This window comes from Pseudopipra pipra, chromosome 20 (assembly GCF_036250125.1).
Source record: "Pseudopipra pipra isolate bDixPip1 chromosome 20, bDixPip1.hap1, whole genome shotgun sequence".
NCBI lineage: Eukaryota > Metazoa > Chordata > Aves > Passeriformes > Pipridae > Pseudopipra > Pseudopipra pipra.
In genome coordinates, this window is record NC_087568.1 from 2,704,054 (window position 1) to 2,722,435 (window position 18,382).

General features: G+C 51.5%; 3 protein-coding genes across 13 annotated transcripts in view; 1 reads left to right on the forward strand and 2 right to left on the reverse strand.

Moving 5' to 3' along the window:
• GPSM1 (G protein signaling modulator 1) overlaps positions 1-3,246 on the forward strand; it is a 69,907-nt gene extending 66,661 nt beyond the window's left edge. For all 3 annotated transcript variants that reach the window (XM_064676712.1, XM_064676711.1, XM_064676713.1), the window contains 2 exons: positions 856-1,064; positions 1,161-3,246. In XM_064676712.1, the coding sequence (XP_064532782.1) occupies positions 856-1,064; positions 1,161-1,349 (398 nt within the window). In that variant the 3' untranslated portion in view covers positions 1,350-3,246. The remainder of the gene's footprint in view (positions 1-855; positions 1,065-1,160) is intronic.
• Positions 3,247-6,889: 3,643 nt separating this feature from the next.
• On the reverse strand, positions 6,890-8,643 carry DNLZ (DNL-type zinc finger). The gene is made up of 3 exons (XM_064676729.1): positions 8,374-8,643; positions 7,863-8,002; positions 6,890-7,198 (listed from the first exon to the last, which is right to left on the reverse strand). The coding sequence occupies exons 1-3, from the start codon at positions 8,626-8,628 to the stop codon at positions 7,027-7,029; spliced, it is 567 nt and encodes a 188-aa protein (XP_064532799.1). The 5' UTR covers positions 8,629-8,643; the 3' UTR covers positions 6,890-7,026.
• Positions 8,644-8,760: 117 nt separating this feature from the next.
• CARD9 (caspase recruitment domain family member 9) lies at positions 8,761-18,253 on the reverse strand. 9 transcript variants are annotated; one of them, XM_064676717.1, is made up of 13 exons: positions 15,626-18,253; positions 15,263-15,485; positions 14,728-14,865; positions 14,050-14,375; positions 13,476-13,655; positions 13,138-13,290; positions 12,794-12,922; positions 12,485-12,676; positions 11,914-11,955; positions 11,277-11,322; positions 10,263-10,333; positions 9,690-9,778; positions 8,761-9,473 (listed from the first exon to the last, which is right to left on the reverse strand). In XM_064676717.1, exons 2-13 carry the CDS (start codon positions 15,444-15,446, stop codon positions 9,377-9,379), a joined length of 1,647 nt encoding a protein of 548 aa, XP_064532787.1. In that variant the 5' UTR covers positions 15,447-15,485; positions 15,626-18,253; the 3' UTR covers positions 8,761-9,376. The 9 variants fall into 9 exon arrangements, with proteins under 9 accessions (XP_064532787.1, XP_064532788.1, XP_064532794.1 ...); XM_064676718.1 differs by having other exon boundaries at positions 8,761-9,275; positions 9,406-9,473; positions 15,263-18,253; XM_064676724.1 differs by having other exon boundaries at positions 9,702-9,778; positions 12,794-12,919; positions 13,138-13,287; positions 15,263-18,253.
• Positions 18,254-18,382: the final 129 nt, after the last annotated feature.

The window sequence follows — 18,382 nt, forward strand, 5'->3', positions numbered from 1 at the left end:
CTCGCTGTGTTGGGAGGCTCGGGGCAGCCTCTGCCCCAGTGCTTTGGGCTCAGTGGGACAGGAACACCAGTCAGGCTGGATTTCTTACAGCTTTCCTTTGCTTGCCCCTGTCTGAGTGCAATGTCTGTTGTTTGGGAGCCCTTCCCTGCCCAGAAGCTGCCAGGAGCCAACAGGCTCTTTCCAGTGATGCATTTCCAAAGGGTCTATAGAGGGTGGATTATGTGTACTGGTTCTGGACTGGGACCCCTGGCACCAGGCTGTGCCAACCCTATCCCAGGCTAGGGACTCACCTTGGCAGCCTCTCCTCGAGCTGGCCCAAGCAGGCTGGGCTTCTGGGGGGCCTGGGAAGGTGCTGGCAAGTGGAAGGCTCGGCCGGGCCTGGGCTTTGCTGAGTAGCTGTCTGGAATTATTCCTGACCCTCAGGACTGTGCAGGTGCCTGTCACAGCGCTCAGGAACTCTGTGCTCACCTGCAATTGCCAGTGTCTGCCCGGTGCCTCTTGGCTCCAGCTGGGAACCAGAGTGGAAGCAGCAGTGGAAGCTGTCTGTGGTGCAGGAAAAAGCAATGATCACATCCAGGCTGTGGCTAAGGTGGGGGCACTGAGTCTGCTGGGCTGAGGTGGCACCTTTGGTGGCCTCCAGGAGCTGGCCAAGTGCAGTGAGTGGCAGAGAGCCCCTCGGGGGGTCCAGCAGTGGGAGGTGGGTGTGAGGTTCTGCTTTTCACCTTGTCCCGGCACCTCCTTCCCCCTTGTGCTGCCTCCGGGTCTTTGCCTGTGGGGGAGGTGGGTTGGACAGTGGTTTGGTGAGGAGGATTTGGGCTCTGCAGGCAGAGGGGTGACCCTGCCCTGTCCCCACAGCACAGTCTGCCCTGATGGCATCTCCGCAGACAGAGGAGTTCTTCGACCTCATCGCCAGCTCCCAGAGCAGGCGCCTGGATGACCAACGTGCCAACGTGGGCAACCTGCCGGGGCTGCGGATAACCCACAACAACCTGGGGCACCTGCGTGTGGAGGGGGACGCCCAGGAGCCCGGGGACGAGTTCTTCAACATGCTCATGAAGTGTCAGGTACCCGTGCTGGGGGGGAACGGGAGCTCGGACCCCTCTGCTCCAGCCCTTCCCTGTCCTCCTGCCCCACCCTAACGCCCCTCTCCCCCCGTGCAGTCCTCCAGGATCGATGACCAGCGCTGTGCCCCCCCTGACTCCATCCCCCGGGGTCCCACCATGCCGGACGAAGACTTTTTCAGCCTCATCCAGCGTGTCCAGGCCAAGCGCATGGACGAGCAGCGGGTGGATTTGGCCTCGGCCCAGGAGGAGGCTGAGGAGGAGCAGCACAGGCCTGGTTCCAGCTAAGAACTGGGCTTTGGTCTGGGGGGGCTGTTTTGGCTTTATTTGGGTTTTTTTTGTTTTTAAGAAAAAAAAAGGGAGTGGTTTCAAACCCGAGGGCTCCTGGGCTACCACAGACTTGTCCCAGGAGCCACCCCAGGGGTGTGGGAGCTGCACCTCCATCCTGTTGCTACAGGAAGGCCCAATGGATATGGGGCACAATTTTTAAACAAGGGGTTTTTTTAGGACACACGGCCCCTGTAACACTGGGCACGAGGGAAGGCTTTGGCAGCCCCTTTGCTGATCACCTAAAAACCCAGGAACCTGTAGGAGCCCAGAGGGGGTAGTTAACTCCAGCCTTGATGTCTTTTATTTCCACAACACTTTTAATTAAATGGGGGAAGGGAAGAGCACCTTTTCCATTTTGAAGGCCTCCCTCCTGTACTGCCTGCATCACGAGGTGACACAAATGACTCTGGATCCTTCCCTGGAACATCTTGCTCAGCTTTGTTCCTTCTACAGGAGAAAATAAGCCCAAGTCTGAGGCCATACCAGTTCTTTAAATCTTACCCCACCCCAGCTGCATCATCGTCCCACACACCTGAGTGTATTTTAGGTTTGCTGAGGACTCTGCAGAGCCCTGGACACCTCCCTGCTTCCCCAGCTCTGGGCAGAGCTGTCCTGGGACCTCTTGGGCAGGAGCAAAGCCTGGCTCACCCTGAGCTTTAGTGGGACTTGTTACCTCTGGAGCTCAGCCAGCTCTGCAGGCCCAGGGCAGGGGCTGTGCCTGGGAAGGGGAAGGTCTCTGCTCATGTGTTCAGCCCATGGCAAATGTGGGCAGCACTGGTGCCACTGAGCCAAGGTCTCAGGCCGGTGAGGGTGCCTGAGGCAGAACCTGCATGTGACAGGGACCTGCTTCGACAGCCAGCAAAGCCTTCTGCCCACAGCTTGTCCTTCCTCCTTGTCCTTCTGTGTCCAACAGCAGCTCGGGATAATGGCCCTTCAGCCTCCCTGTTTCTCCCCAAACCAGTGCTGAGCTGCTCCTGGCCCTGGCAGAGCTGCTCTGGACAAGGCACCGCGGCTGTGCCCCCCCAGCTCCAATACCTGGAGCCTCAGGGGAGCCCCAGCCACATTTATTGTCATTCCTTCCCCTTTTGGACCAGTTGGAAAAGCTGGAGGAGGGGAGCAGGGACCTGACTTCAGGAGGTGCAGTATTTCCCTTCGCTTGACCAGAGACTATCTCGGACTTCAGAAACTGCAGCACCGAGTTGTGCCGAAGCAGCGACGTTCCTGTAGAGAATAAAATCAACACTTCCTGTTTGAAATGCGTTTGTTGGAAGCATTCCCAACCAGCAGCAAGATGTTTTTACACCAGTGATGCTGCTCATGGGGCATTTTCCCTGCCTGCACTGACCATGTGGAGTGGTAGCTGCATTTTACCTGCTACCTGGGAGCACTCACCTGCTGCACGGACCACTTGGCCAAGGCTGGGCCTCCTTCCTGGGGCTGGGAAGAGCTCTGGAGAAGGGAGAGGAGGACCTGCCCAGCCACCTTTGTACCAGCCAAGCTGGCATTTGTAAAAGAGGAAAACATTGATGATGATGATGATGATGATGATGACCTGACCAGCTGCAGGCTCGGGCCTGTGCAGCTCTCAGCCAGGTGGTGAACTGGAATCTGACCATTAAGCTTTCAGAGGTATTATTGAGGTATTATTTGCCATATACTTGAATGTATGAGCTTATTTATTTTTTACATGTGCATTTGCTAATGTCATTTTAATGGGAAATTTCCAACCCACAGGTACTTGTTTTTTTTCTAAAAAATAATCTGCCAAATGGATTAATATATTAGAAATGAATACAGCTCAAGGGGAAGGGATGTGGGGGGGTTGTGCTTAATAAATATTTGTGTCTAAGCTTCAGTGCAAATACTCATTTCCATTTTTTCTTGGCTGACAGCAGGGCTTAATCCTGGCCCTTTGGAATGGGGGTGGGTGGGGAGGGGGGTCTCTGGTGACAGACACCCCACATGTTAACAAAAGGGTGTGTGCACCCACCTACACACCCTTTACACTGAGAGCACACAGATCTCTTGGAAGCAGCCCCTGTTCCAGCTCTGCCTGCCTTCCAGCATGGATGTGGCTGTGGAGGGAGATACAAAGCCCTGAGAATTCCCTGCCCAGAAGTTTCCAGGACGACAGGGCAGGCAGAGCAGCCCTGCATGGTGAGAAAAGACCCCTGGAAAAGGCCGAGGAAAGGCCAGGCCGTTCCTTTCAGGCCCTGCCCGTCTCGGTGCCTCCCCGGCGCCTGGCCCAGAGCTGTGCTGTCCCCCAGCAGCTGCCAGGGCACCAGGGCAGCGAGGGCACTGCACAGCCCTGGCACCAGCCCTCAGAGAGGACACTCACACAGCAGCAGGCATGAGCAGGCTCTTGGACTGTGCTAGAAAGCACTTTGGGAGCAGCAGAGTTTGAATGTGAGGATAAAGCCAAGTCCCAGCTGGTCTTCCCACGCCTGGCTAAGTCGTGCTGGCCACTGCCAGTCCTGAGCAAAGATCCAGAAAGAGCCATCCTCAGACCTGGGTGCCTCCATGCAGTAGTTCTGTGCCAGAAGTCTGTGTGTGCAGGCTCAGATTCCCAGGAGCAGATGCCATCCCTGTGGATGAGTGATGGGGTCTCACCTCCTGTCTCTCCATCCTCAGCACTGGGGAAGGCAGCACACGCTGGCTTGTCTGGAGGCACTGACTACAACTGCCTCTCCAGGGCAGCCCAGAGCCCGCAGTGGTGGCTGCTCTGCTGAACCTTTCCCTCTCCCACGCCCCCAGAGCTCGATCCCAAGCCGGGAAGAGCTCTCCGATGCTGACACCCGCCGGAGAGCCGCGGGATTGCCGGGGCCGCGCAGTGCTGCTGCTGCAGCTGTGGAGCGAGTTACTCAGACCAGAGGCTGTCCCTGGTGCTGGGCAGATCCTCTTCATGAAGAACTCTCAAAACCCAGCAGAACGTGAGATCCTGCCCTCTCCTACCCAGCCGAGGCACTCGCAGGGCAGGGCTGATGTCAGGCCTGGGTAGATTTTATTTTTTTTTTACTGCAAAGTCACTTCAGGGCTGAGGCCCCACACTTCCCTCAGCCCTCCCCAGAGCCTCGCTGTGCTGCTGCTCCAGCCCTCACTGATATTCCTCAGCTGGAAAGGCTCTCAGCTACTCACTCCCAGCCCCATAGGACCCCATCTCAGCCCCCTTTACCACCCTTGGTCCCAGAACCCAGTGCCCCCCATTTGACAGACACTGCCCAGCTCAGTCCTGCTCTGCTGGGTAAACACTGGCAGCACTACAGAGGCAGAAAATGAGGCAGTGTTTGCCCTTTTGCAGAAAAGCCCTTTTGGGGCAGGATTCAGGAACAGGATCCATCCCTTAACCACAGTGAAATGTGTCAAATAATGTGCAAACAGTTTTGTTTGCTGCCCTGGGACTGCTGCTTTGCCCCCCTGGAAATCACCACCTCCCCTCTGTGTCCCAAAGACTTACCCTGGTCAGCTGTGCCTACAGTCTCTCTCCTCTGCTCCTTCAGTCTGTCTCCTGTTCCACTGGGCCTTCACAGCACTTTTTCCCCATCCTGACACACCTACAAGTTCAGGAGAAAAGCTTCTTCTCCCCACTCCTCATTTCTGGGTTAACCAAGCTCTACTTGGCTCTCCCCAGACAGACCTGTGTCCCCCTTCCAGAGCAAACCCACTGCCCCAGGACACAACACTTTTCAAAAAAACCCGCTTCAAAAGGGAGCACAGAATTCCTTTTTTTACTTGGAATCTCTTAGCAGCAAATATTTTTTGTGTTACATGCAAGTTCCCTCATGTGATGTTGGCCTGAACCTTCAGAGCAGCAGCAAGAACCGCTGCCCTCCCTGCTCAGAGCTGGGGGCTGCAGAGGCACAAGATGCCAGAGGACAGTGGGACAGGGAAAGACTAAAATACAGGAATGGCCAACACAGGTTTTGTTACATTTTTTACTATAACAGAGCAAAAACTAGCACCACCTTCCTGTAGCTGGAGCACAGTAACAGGTAAGAAAGGTAAGGAAAACAGCCAAAAAAAGCCAGGTTGTAAATGAGTTGTTTCCAAGGCAACACAGATCCTGCAACAGCTGCTCTGTTCCACCCCATCAAAGGCATCAGCACCATGGAAGCAGAATGCTGATTTTCAGATTAAAGGTAATAAAATAAGCACTTTTCTTGCAGTGCTAATAGGTGCCAACAGCTCAGCACAGGGTGAGCACACAGCAGTGCTCGGAGATGCAAGACTCCTGTTTCTCAATACTGGATCTCTCCAGCAGCTGTTGTTTCAGGGAGAGCTGTATTTCACCAGGGTCTGAGCACACACGAGCTGGCTGGTGAAGGTCCTGCCCCTGTTTCATCACTCTGAGCTGACACACCAACAGCAACAGGACAATTTTCCTGTTGCTCTGACCCAATACTTACAATGCAACACATATAAAATTGCTATGAACACTTCTGATGAAGTAAACTCATTAATGCACACAATGCCCTCACTGAATCCTTGGCTGATTAAGGACCATGAGCAGCTGGACAAGACTGGTTGAGAGAAAGGGGTTTGCTCAGCCCCAGACACAAAAGGCCAAGAGGGGTTTTACTGCCTTCTGTGCCTCTCTAACGAGGGGGGGATCCAAAGAGGTTGAGGGATCTCCACCCTCAGAGACCCTGAACATCCTCCTTTAACAAGGGGGTTGGACTAGAAACCTCCAGAGAGCTCTTTCACCCTAAATTAGTCTTTGATTGCAAGTTCAAAACCATAACAAAGCAGCTACTTCACTGTACAGAGGAAACAAGCCCTAACAAAGTCCAACATGATCATCTCACTGATGATCCACCACTACCTGAGTGCAAACACCTACATTTCTCATTTATTATTTTTCTTCTTACTAATCTTAATATGCATCAGTAGCACTAAAAAGCCCCTCAATATTTTCCAGTGAATTCTAAGGCAGCTTTCTAGGTGCTCTACTTCTCTCCAGCATGCTCCACAGCTATTAGTTTTGCCTTCACACCCATCCTGCCCAACAAGGAGCCTGAGTGGGGTCCCCGAGTGTGGGATACTATAACCCCAAAATACAGAACTTTCAGCCCTGACACCAGGGGCACAGCAACAGAACTCTGGAAGATGGCAAAGGACAGATAAAAGCAGCGAGAGCTGCTGACCCTCCTGTGGGACCATTTTGGCTTTGGAATTTGGGACTCACCTCCTCAGGTGGTATCAATTGCCCCTCTGCTCAGCTGCCATGGGATGCACCTCCACCAGCTCCACAATGCCTGGGAAGGGCAGGGGACATCTCTGAAACCTCCAGCTCCAGCTGCACCTTGTTATGCCAAAATCACACAGACAAAGCATTTCTGGCTGCCTTCTGAGCAGGGAACAAAGCTGGGCTCTGGGTACTGCTGGAGCACTGAAAACAGCCTCAAAGTCAGCAAAACAAGTACCAGGGAAAATACCTACATCATCTCTAAAGCCATCAGCTCAATCAAAGGCAAAGTTACACAGGACAAAGACACAAGATAGAGAAAAACCCACACCCAAGTTTATTTTAAATACAGACTGTGGAAATCAGGGAATTAAGGTAAAGAGTCTCTTAGCACCAACAGGGCAACCCAAATCCCACGTGTCAGGCCTGTCCCACAGGTCACAGCCCCATGTGTCAGGTCTGTCCCTTGCTGCCAGGCTCTGGGGGGGCTTCCTTGCTGTCCCCCTCTGCCAGCTGACCTTGGGACTCGGGCTCTGCCGAGCTTTCCAGCAGCAATTCCAGAGCTTCCTCACCAGCCACACGTCTCACCTTCTCCCCTTTGGCTGCCAGGATCTCCTCGATGTTCCTGGACAGCGATTTGAGAACCAACAGTGACACCACAGCGAAGGCCCAGCACAGCCAAGCACAAGTTCCCTCCTCCACTCTGCCCTCAGGATTGACACCACGCAGTGAATCACAAGGGCATCACCATGGGATTCCTCCATAAAGAGTTTGGGAAGCAGAGAAAACCGCCCAAACCTTCTGGGACTATTTTTATCCACTGTGATCAATAATTCAGCAATTACAGCTAAACAGAAGCTTTTAAAGGTATCTCAGGAAGTTAGAAATCACTGGAATTCCACAGCAGATGAGTCTACACACTTGAGACACTTATCCAGGGAAACCCAGCAGTGATCCAGGTTCCCAGCCTGAGGGGAACAGAACCCCACAGGCAGCAATTCACCTACTGCCACCAACAAGGATCCCTGTGCACCCCACAGCTTCTGCTGCAGCTTCACACCATTTATTTGGATCCTAGACAGTGCCAGTCAAATGACACGTGATTTAAAACCGAGTCTGTGTGCTTTAAGGAACTGGATGCAACAGAATTACACCCAGCAAAAACTCTTTTTCTGTGTCTTTTTGCCTGAGCCACATTTTAAAAGCATCACAGAAATAACGTACGAGCTCAAGGAGGGTCCGGCTGCACCCCTGAGCAGGGGCTGAGCATGATCCCTCGGCACACCCACCTCTTTCCCTGCAGGTCGGAGAACCAGCCCAGGTTGTCGGCGATGACGTGGTGGTTCCCGCAGCCGGGGCAGGTCACGATCACCACCCCGCGGTGGTAGGCGGCCTTCGAGATGGATTTGGACGAGCGCGTCTGGCACACCTGGGAAACGAAGCGGATTTTGTGAGCGCGGGACCTGCAGCTCCTGGGCCTTTAGGACAAAGCCACTTTATGCGATTAAAACTTTCTCTCCCCCTCCGTCACCTCGAACTACCCCGAGCGGCTCGATGCCGTGGGCTCAGCCCAGCACAAGCGGGGTTTCACTGCTCTCTGCGCCCCCTCGAGGAGGGGGATCCTCAGCGATATTCACAAGACCCCGAACGTCCTCCTCGCACAACGGGGTGGGACTGGAAACCTCCAAAGGGCTCTTCCAGCCTGAGTTAGTCTTTGACTACAGGTTTAGAACCACAAGCAAGCAGCTGCACTGGGACCTCCCCCCGGCTCTGTCCCTCACAGCCCCCCCCCTCGCCCACCTTGCAGGTGTACACCAGGCGATAGTGCGTCGCCGGTGGCGGCCCCGGGGCGGTGCAGGCCGGGCGAGACGGGACCCGGCGCGGCCCCGGGGCGGTGCAGAGCGGGCGGGCCGGACCCCAGGGCGGCCCCGGGGCGGTGCAGAGCGAGCAGTGCGGCGGCAGCACAGCCCCGGGGCCGGGCGGGGGGCGGCGGGGCCGCCATGGCGGCGCCTCCCGGGGCAGCGCCCTCAGCGCGGCCCGCGCCACGCGCCGCATCGCACCGCGCGTGCGCGCCGGGGGGCGGGGCCTGAAGCGCCGGCGGCCATGTTGGATTCGGGCAGCGCCGGGGACCCGCCTCCAATTAACTCTTTAATTAACCCTTTCATTAACCGGCAGCTCAGTCCCGGGCACTGTCGCACACGCAATATTTAATCGTGTTTATTAACCTATAAGAGAGATTGATGAGGGCGTGTCAGATGCAAACAATAGTGTCCGGTAACACAGAATCAACGAGGTTGGAAAAGACCTCTGAGATCACGGAGTCCAACCTTTGGCACGCATCAGCCTTTCGCATGTTAACTTTTCATGAATGTTGGGTTGGACGGTCTTAAAATCTAAATAGTCCATAGAGAGTGAAAGTCAGAGGCACAGCCACCCCAGCACAGGCTGGGTTTTCCTCCCAGGTTGGTTCCTGCACTCAGGAGACCTCAATGCCAGTGTTGTCCCTCCTTCAGGAGCTGATGGTGTCCCCATTGTCCCTCATTCCAGAACCCTCGGTGTCCCTGTTGTCCCTCTCTCAGGAGCTGATGGTGTCCCTGTTTTCATCTCTCAGGAGACTTCGGTGTCCCTGTTGTCCCTCGTTCCAGAGCCCTCAGTGTCCCCGTTGTCCCTCCCTCAGGAGCCCTCGGTGTCCCTGTTTTCCTCTCTCAGGAGCTGATGGTGTCCCCGTTGTCCCTCCCTCAGGAGCCCTCGGTGTCCCTGTTTTCATCTCTCAGGAGCTGATGGTGTCCCCGTTGTCCCTCCCTCAGGAGCCCTCGGTGTCGGTGTTGTCACTGCCCGTGGTGTTCTCCCAGTCGGCCTCGTGGTGCCGGTCCTTTGGCACCCTCCTCATGGCTCTTTTTCTGAAAAACAAGACTGGGCATATCATTTTTAGAAGGTGTTTTCTGCACACAAGCAGCATTTCAACGCTTTGGGGAGGTTTAGTATGTATTAGTCCATTATGTGTTTAATTTTATGCCCTCCATGAATCAAGTTTAGGGGCAGGGGATGGGCAGGAAAGAGGAAACACAAGATATTAAGTTAGGCCACACAGGTATGTCTAGGTTAGTCCTGCTTACTGCAGCCCAGACCTTCGGTAGCGCTCAAAGCAGTCCTTCATCCTCTTCCTCTCCTTTTCTGCCAGTTCCTCATTGGCCAAGCCACACTCCTTGAATTAAAAAATAAATTAAAAAAAATTAAGTGGATTCCTCCAAACATCAGATCAGTGTTAGCACCACGTAACTGCCTGCAGAATGAAGTACAGTAGGTTCATTTCTGGGCTTTCCCTATTAGTGTGTGTGCAGGATGGGAATACCTCTGCTTCACAGAGTTTTAACATATTTATTCCCTCACATTTGTAAATTTGGGATTCTGTTTCCTGTACAAACAGTAATGCTGCAATCAATTAAACTGGAAAATGTCCACACCCAGAAATGAAGGATAGAAAGTCATTAGGAGAAGTTTCTATGCACAAATGGAGAAATAACCACAAATGTTCTGCTGTTCAGAGCTCACTCCTTTTGGAGGGTGAATTCTGCACTAAGTACTCAGATTTTGGAAAAGCTGACATGCTTCTCAAACCTGGTAAATCCATCATTAATGAGAACATTAAAGATCACAAACCCCAGAAGAGCCCATGAAGATTCTCTTACACTGAGTGACTTTGGGGGCAGATTATCTTCTCCAGGGCTCAGCTGCTGGTTTGGTCCTTCAGGGCAATCTTCTGAGAGATGGAAAAATCACACCTTTAGTCAGAATTGTCATTGTGAAGTAACTTCTCCCTCCACCAGTTCTTCAAACAGAACAGTTGTGATGTAACTGCACAGACTCCTCAGCAGAACTGAAACCAGGCCCAAAATGCCAGGACTTGGTCCTGTGATCAGTGCAGAGTCACTTCTCATTTCACTTGAGCCCTGAGTCTTGCTCAGATGGTGGAGTTCCCCAGTTTCTGCTTATGCAGGAGCAAAACAAACCTTTACTAAGCAGCACCTCTGCTCAGCATCATTAAAAAAATAATACTCATGTTAGAGGTCACCATGAGAAACGTTAATTATTATTTTAACAGTAATTTATCCCTGTTCCCCAAGTTGTGCATATCAAGGCACTTCACATCAGACCATATTTTGGTGAAACTCCTTATGTAGTGACCAGGTGTCAGGATATATATTTTTGAACTGAGCGAGGCAGAATAATAAAAAAATCTTTCTGGATCAGTGTTGTTCAGCTTTTGTGAAAAATCTCCCCTCTCAATGAATGAACAGATCATTTAGATCTTCCAGGAGATCAAACCAGAAAATTTCTTCTACTGTGCCAGTTTTCTCCCTTTCTCAACCTGTTTCAAAAGAGATTTTCAAGTTCTAAGAGGAGCCTATTAATTCCTTTCCACACTGCTGAATCATTTCCACTGGGGATGCCACAGAAACAGAACCAGTGACAGCACTCACCACCTGGTTCTGCTTTTGGGAAAACAACCTGCTACATAAAAGGGAAGAGGAGAGGGAAGAATCCCTGGAGAAAGCCACATGGTCCAGCTGAAGTGGAAGGATGTTTGTTCTGTTCTGTGACCAGCTAAAAATAAAACCCAGGAATGTCTTTTCATTTCCCTTTGAGACACTGGACCATTCTCTCCAGAATTCTGCCCAGTGTTCTCCCAGGTAAAGCCTTACTTTTAGTGGGCTGTGCATCTTCATCCAGGTGACTGTGAAGGGTGAGCTGTGGGACAGAAACAGAGGAAGAACATGAGAACTGCCCTTCAGTCTGCAGGAAGAGATCCAGGAATATAAGAAACTGGACATGCTTAGAACCAGCTTTTCCCTGGTGTACCTTGCTGTCAGCAAAGAGCAGACCGAGCCAGGAGTTACAGATTTACTCATGGATTTGTCCTCCATGAATAGGATAATGAGCTCCTTTGGCCTCCAGACAATGTGACAGTGACAATCACTCCCACTCTGATGTTATGAACTAAGTGAAACTCTTTACTACAGATGTCCCCAGGGTTAGACTTATTTTTGCCTGTTCTCACACAAGAGAGACAATTAGAAGCAATTCCAAATCATTCAATGCCCCTGATTTGTTTAAACTCAGCAAATCTTGCTGACTAATGCCATAACTGTGTCCTACACTGAGAATCCTCAGGACACAGGGAGATTCTGTCACTGTTTGGCTGCCTCTGTACTTTTTCATGTCATGAAAGGAGCCTGAGCCATGGCTTGGAAACTGCTGATACTTGGGGAACTGAGTGCAAGTGAAGAATATGAAACCATCCCAAAAGAAAGTGAAAGGTAAACAAGGCGCCCTACTCACTTCCTGGGAATCTCTGGAGGAGGTATCATCCAGGTCGGAGGTCTGAAACAAAACCAGTAGAAATTAATCATTCCTCACAAGCAAGGAAGTGGCAGCAAGGGAACATAGAGGAGACTGAGAGCTCCAAAAAACAGAGAAGTGTGGAATTCCTGCCTCCTACGCTCCTGTCTGGTCACTTGGAGAAAGCACACAAGATGCCATATTAATTAAAAGCCCCTGTATATCTAATTTAATTCCAGAAAGTTTAGCTTCCCATTTCATCCAAATGGCTCACACAGAGTCTCTAAACAGAGTTCACTCTTTGATGGTTGAGGATCCCCCCTCATCACCTTTGGACATGTTCTAAACACAACCACAGCATCAGCCCACCTTATCCATGCCTGGAACTAAGGTCAGCTCATAGGAACCATCATGTCTTTCATTGTCTAAACTCAGCATTTGGTTTTAATTGATTTTAATGGTTCCCCAGGCAGGTGGTCCCTGAAACTGTCCAGTTGCAAAGGCCTCAGAACAGCCACGCTCTGGCCCCACACTCAGCTTCCCAATCCCATCCCAGGGATCGCAGTCCTACCGGGGTGGGCAGCTCCAGTTGCAACCTTTTCAGCTTGGCCTCAGTGGCCAGCAGCTGGCTCTCCTTCTGGAAGAGCTGCAGCTGCATCTCGTCACATCTCTCCCCCAGCTCCCGGATCTGCTTGCGGTGAGCGTCCCTCTCCACCAGGTTCTTGGAGTACTGCATGTGGAACTGCTCCCGGGTCAGGAGAGCCTGGGGAGAGGGACAACACGTGCCATGTCACACAGCAGCACAGTCAGGGTTACGTATCTGTCCGCTTCAGGCAGCAGAGCAGGGATGAGCAGCATTCCATGAGGAATGTTCTATCACCTGGTCTCTTTCTGCAGCCACTTCCTCCATCTGCTGCAGAACAGCTTCAATCCGTTTCTTATACATCTGGGAGTCCTTCCTCAGGGATGTGCACTGCAGCTCAAGCATCTCTTTTTCCTCTGCATACTGCTGAGACAAGGTCAAAAAACACCTGAGCTGGACTGGCACCACTCCTGCTCTGTGTCACAGATTGCTCTGGCCAGACCTCCACAGCCTGAGCCATCACCTGCACACAGGATGCTAAAATACAGATACTACAGCTGCTCTGCTCCACAGGCAAGAGGTGCTTCACCTGCCTGTCTCCCAGCAGGACCCTGAGGAGGAGTTTGCCCTGCAGCACCTACTTTGTCCTGGAGCGCCCTGGCTCGGCGCAGCTCCTTGCGCAGGCTGTAAATGGTGTCCACCAGCTCCCGCCGTTCCTCCAGTATCTGCCTGCAGTCACCCTCCAGAGTCTCCTTGGAGAGGTTCTTCTCCAAATTCTGTTCCCTGGCGACCTGCTGGACAAAGGAAAAAGTGAGATACAGCCAGCACCTAACTCCATATCAACTCTCCCAGCACCAGTGCTCTATTTGACTTGGGAGAACAAGGTCACAGCTGACCCACAGAATACGCAGCCCCATCACTTCCCTGGCTGCTACAAGTAACCACTTCTCACAAATCCATATTCAACCAGCCCACCAACCTGGAGAGTGTTCTCCAGCTCCTGGTTCTTGGCCAAGAGCAGCTCCTTCTCCTGCTGGATCTCCCACACCACCTCGTGGCTGGGGCGCTGCTCTATGGCGTGTTTGAGCTTCATGGTGTGCTTTCTCTCCAGCTTGCAGTCATCCTCAGCCTTCATGAGGCTGTGCTTCAAGTGGTCAATCTGTGAAAAGGTTCAGAGCTCATCAGGAACACAGGGAAAACTCTGGCCTGCAAAAGCAGCTCTCGCTCCGTTCCCCAGACAAACACAGGGCAAGTTTTTCCCCACTCTGTTTTCCTCGGGAGGTTTGGTGCTCTGGGGACCAGAGTCCTGCCTGTGTGCTACAGATCCATGTTGTTCCTGTGCTGTCTTTGTGAGAGCAGAGGGAAAGGCTCTTAATTCTTCACAGCACAACTTGTAGAACATGGGCCTACAGGGCTGAGCCAGAGACCACCAAGTCATGCTGTTTGCTAGAGAAGATGCTCAGTGCTTCATGCTGGGCAAAGAAAAGTCAGGTGCTCAGCCCAGCCTTCTAGGGGTCAGGTAAGAAGGGAGAAGCTGGAGACATGTGACTGACCTCTAGGATCAGGTCCCTGTTCTTCATGAGGGCCGCGCTCTTCTCTTCACTCTGCTTGGCATAGCTCATGGCCAGGTTGTAGTTCTCATCCTTGCACTTCTTCAGCTCCCTGCTCAGGCTGTCCCTCTCCTCCTTCATCCTCTGGGCCCGCTCCTGGTGCTTTCGGAGCAGGCTGTCCCTCACCCACATCTCCCTGATGGTGTCCTCCTTGCTGTGCAGCCACACCGTGAGCTCCTGGGCCCTGCGCCGCTCCTCCTGCACCGCGCTCTGCAGCTTCATGATCTCGTTCATCAGCACCTGGCTCAGGCCTGATTCCCCAGCGGTGTCTGTTTGGGAGGCAGGAGTCAGCCCCTGCTGTCCTGGCTGCTCCCAGGCACACACACAGCTCAGCTTCCCCCCACTTCCCACTGCAGCTCGGGGTCAGCCCATGCCAACCCTGAACTTGTGGGATCAAGTTATCCCTGCTGCTTCCCCCTGCTCTGTGCCCTCCTGCACCACAGTGCCACTGACAGAACAGGCAGAAAGAATTGATCCTTCTGCTTCCTTCTCCACCCTTCCCCCAGTCCAGCCTGTGACCTCAGAACGCTCCCAAAGCACACAGGGAGCAAGGCAGGGAGTGCTCCCGACTCTGCACAGCAACACCAAACGAAGAGCTGTTTTTGAGGACACAGACAGTACCTATAATCATAGAGAAAACCCTGCTGGGCTCCTTGCCAGTTATTTTCTTATACAGCTGTGGATAATAAAGCTCAAGACTCTCCATAAAGGCCTCAAAGCCCTTGTGTCCTGTTCGCTGAAGAATGTCCAGAAGAACACCTGCAAGAATGGCAACAGGACGTTCTGTTCAGTTATTCATCTCTTCACCTATTTCTAACATCACAAAAAATGGCTCCACATTCTCCACATACAGAAGTCCCTGGGATTAAATCACAGAATCACAGAATTAGGTTGAAAAAGAGCTCTGAGATTATTAAGTCCAATTTATGACCAAACACCACCTTGTCAACTAGACCATGGCACTGAGTCTTTCCTTAAACACCTCCAGGGATGGTGACACCACCACCTCCCTGGGCAGCCCTTCCAGTGCCTAATTCCCCAGAAAATCCTAAACCAATTGCCCAGCAACTAAACAAAAGCATTTTAACTGTTCCAATCTGCTCCCAGCAGAGCACAGGAGCATCCAGGGAGCCAAAGGCTGCCCTCAGCCACCCACCTGCCTTCCGTTTGCGCATGACCAGGGTGGGGTCGTTGAGGACCTGCTCCTCATCGTCAGGGCTGAGCACTTTGCACTGCCGGAGGTAGGGGGTTATCCGGGAAGGGTCGATCACAGAGATCAGCTTCACTCGGAAGTTCTCCAGGTTATTCCAGCAGATCTCATCGTTGTCTTCCTCCAACATGTCAGCACTGAGAACTGTCAGTGAGCGGCGTTGTCCTGCCTGGAAAACAACCCCCAGAAAACAAGCAAGCAGACTCAGCCTCCTGGAGTGTGGTGGAAAAGCCGAGGATGTTCACAGACTGAGAATGGAAAAGTGTCCTTTAGACACAGGAGCACATCTCCCAAGTGCTGGCAAATCACCTGTGGAACAGTCACATCTCACACAAAGGGAAGTCCCAGAGGGGGGGCAGCAGCAGCTGAGGGTGGTGCCAGTGCTGCTGCCACAGCTGGGGAGAAATTCTGAGAAAACAGAAGTCACCAAAGCTCGATGAACCTCCTTCCAAGCAGCTCAGCAGCTCCCAGAGCTCACTGCAACAGGAAAGTAAAACTATTTAGCAACAGACTTAGTGGGGACAGGCAAGTCATTGAGAGCCCTGTGAACAAAGGAAAATCCAGCCAACAGCTATGCAAAGAAAGTGCTGTCAAGTCTCACTAACAAAATCACCCTGCGTTCTCCAGGTGCTCAGCTATGCTTAGAATTAAATCTTTAATCCCCATAAACACCACAAAAAGAGTGGGACACAACACAGGATAAGATGATGGCAAAAAGTGAAAACACCTTTAAAACTCTCCTAATAAGCTGTTGCCTCTGCTCTACAAACAGTTCACACCTCCTTCTCCATTCCCCAGCATTTGAGATCCCTGAATTCTGTCAGACACTAAGTCTGACACCCAAAAAAGGCTCTGTGAAAACCCCCAGTGGTAACAGCTTTTACCGAGTTCACCTGTCATCATACAAAAGGTGTTCTTCCGCATGTTGTGCCTTATCCATACACAGAGCTGTCCATGATTTCCACTGTACACACAGAGGTGAAGATCAGCACCAGGAAGCCCTGAGGTCACCTGCCTCCCACATCCCAGCTCACAGATCCCCCCTCTGCAGCTTCAGCAATTTATGGTCACAAACCAGCAGATTACAAGAGACACACTTTCCTGTTGCTAAACCCATTATTGCCTCAGAGCTGTAAAATATATTTTTTCCCTGTTAACATAAACCATTCTGTAATACATGGACCAACCTGAGCCTCTGCAGTCACAAAAACCTCCTTGTTTCCCCTCCTGTGTCCTGGCTCTGAGAAAACATGTCTTGGGTGCAGCCTCCCTTTATATTCTGGCCAGAGCAAAGATCATTCCAGGAGCAAAACTAGTTTGAGGAAAGGGGAAACTACTCAGCTGTACTCTAAGACGGGAAATGGAAGGGGAAAAAAGAGATAAATAAAAAAAGGGGAAGCCAGAATGGGTGTTGGGGAGGAGAAAGATGGTAGTGGTGTCGTGAGTCAGCAGCAATACACACACAGTGATTTTGGACTCATTCTGACTTGGTTTTGCATTTGCCCCACTGAACTACCTGCTGGGGTCCAGAAAGTTTCCTTGTGTAGTGGTCAGAAAGACTAAAAAAAGACTTAAGAAAGAACAAAAGTCACAGGCATGGGTCTGTGCAGTTGATTTCAGGGGATTAAAATCAGCCACAAAATTAGAGGCTCTTCGAAGGCCTTCCTTCCAGCTGTTAACATCTCTGTCCAGGAAAGCAGGTGGCAGCAAGGACTCGCTCTTGGTTTAGAGTTCTGCTGAAAAGGATGATTTCCATAATGATGCCTCTAATTTTGGATGTCCTTAAGCTTCAAGCATAATTATGACAACTCGGTACTTTGAGGGGAAAGGGAGTCAAGCCTCGGCAAAGCGAGGAACATAACCCACGATTCCCAAATTACAGGCTGTGGCTCTAACAGCAATTAAAGGAGCAGCACAGAAAGCAGCATAGAAGCAGTTGAGCATCAACACAAGACCTGTGCCTGCCTCCCCCTCTTCCCACAGTCCTGGAGATGTAGCTGAGACAAGGACTCTGTTCAAGAGTCTGTTAAAAAAGCCTGGAGAACACACAGGCTCCGATGCCATGGCAGCATGACACATGTTCTCATTAGCTTCCCACTCCACTCTTTGTTCTGCTTTCTAAGTTTGTGGAGAGTTTTTCCATGTTATCATTAGGAGTGGGGCAGAGATGCTCAGAGATTCTTGCAGTCTGTGACTCTTGGTAGGCATTAAATTAGCTTTACATTAAAAGAAGGTACAGTACCTGTGTCAGCTGTGCCCTTGCTGAAGGCAATCAGTGGCTGCTAATTGACCAATCTAACCCTGGGAGGTTTTGTTCTATAGTGACAGATCAGTTTAATCCTGAAAAAGGACAAAGACAGCTGCTTCTTGAACAGTTTTTCCACAAACAGTTTACAAGGGCACCTCCTGAGCAGCATTTACAGAGGACAAGAGTCATTTAGAGCACAGATCACCATAACAGCCTGTGAACAGCACCCAGAACTGCTTCTGACCCAGATGAATTTATTGGAAAAATGTTATCTACACTGGCTTATGGAAAATAGAGCACACTGCAAGAGGAAAGCCATTCCACAATCATTCCAGTTGCTAAAGAATGTCTTGACACCAAATGACAGCAGCATTGGCACCCACTGTCCCCCTGACCCCAGCTCTGCCTGAAGAGCCCTTATAGAACAGTTGGAACTCACAGAACTCATCACCACACTCAGGGGAAGCTCAGTCAGTGCAGTGCAACGAAACTTTCTGCAGCATTTTCCATCTAGATTTTATCAGCTTTGCCTCAGCTAACCTTGCACCTCTCTGGGAGACAGAAATTGCTGGTTTATAAATGAAGAAACAAGTTGTTGTTGAGTGATTTGCTGATGTCTCTACAGGGCAGGCTGTGGAAGAATCAAGAAAGAATCCAAGCTGAATTCAATCCTTTTTAGCCACATGAATATTCATTTTCCACATTCTCCCTGGTTTTCATGCAGCTTGCAAACTTCATTTTTCTCATTAGCAATCACACTCATACACACGTTATTAAAAGCACTATTTACCAGGGAAAAAAACCACACAGAATACAGC

Coding starts and splice junctions, on each gene's coding strand:
- CARD9 (XM_064676717.1), bottom strand. CDS start 15,446: ATGTTGGAGGAAGACAACGATGAGATCTGCTGGAATAACCTGGAGAAC. Junction 14,376..14,727: donor GGTTTTCTCTATGATTATAG/GTACTGTCTGTG, acceptor CCTCCCAAACAG/ACACCGCTGGGGAATCAGGC. Junction 11,956..12,484: donor AACTGGAGCTGCCCACCCCG/GTAGGACTGCGA, acceptor GTTTTGTTTCAG/ACCTCCGACCTGGATGATAC.
- DNLZ (XM_064676729.1), bottom strand. CDS start 8,628: ATGCGGCGCGTGGCGCGGGCCGCGCTGAGGGCGCTGCCCCGGGAGGCG. Junction 8,003..8,373: donor GCCTGGTGTACACCTGCAAG/GTGGGCGAGGGG, acceptor TTCGTTTCCCAG/GTGTGCCAGACGCGCTCGTC. Junction 7,199..7,862: donor TCCGACCTGCAGGGAAAGAG/GTGGGTGTGCCG, acceptor ATCGCTGTCCAG/GAACATCGAGGAGATCCTGG.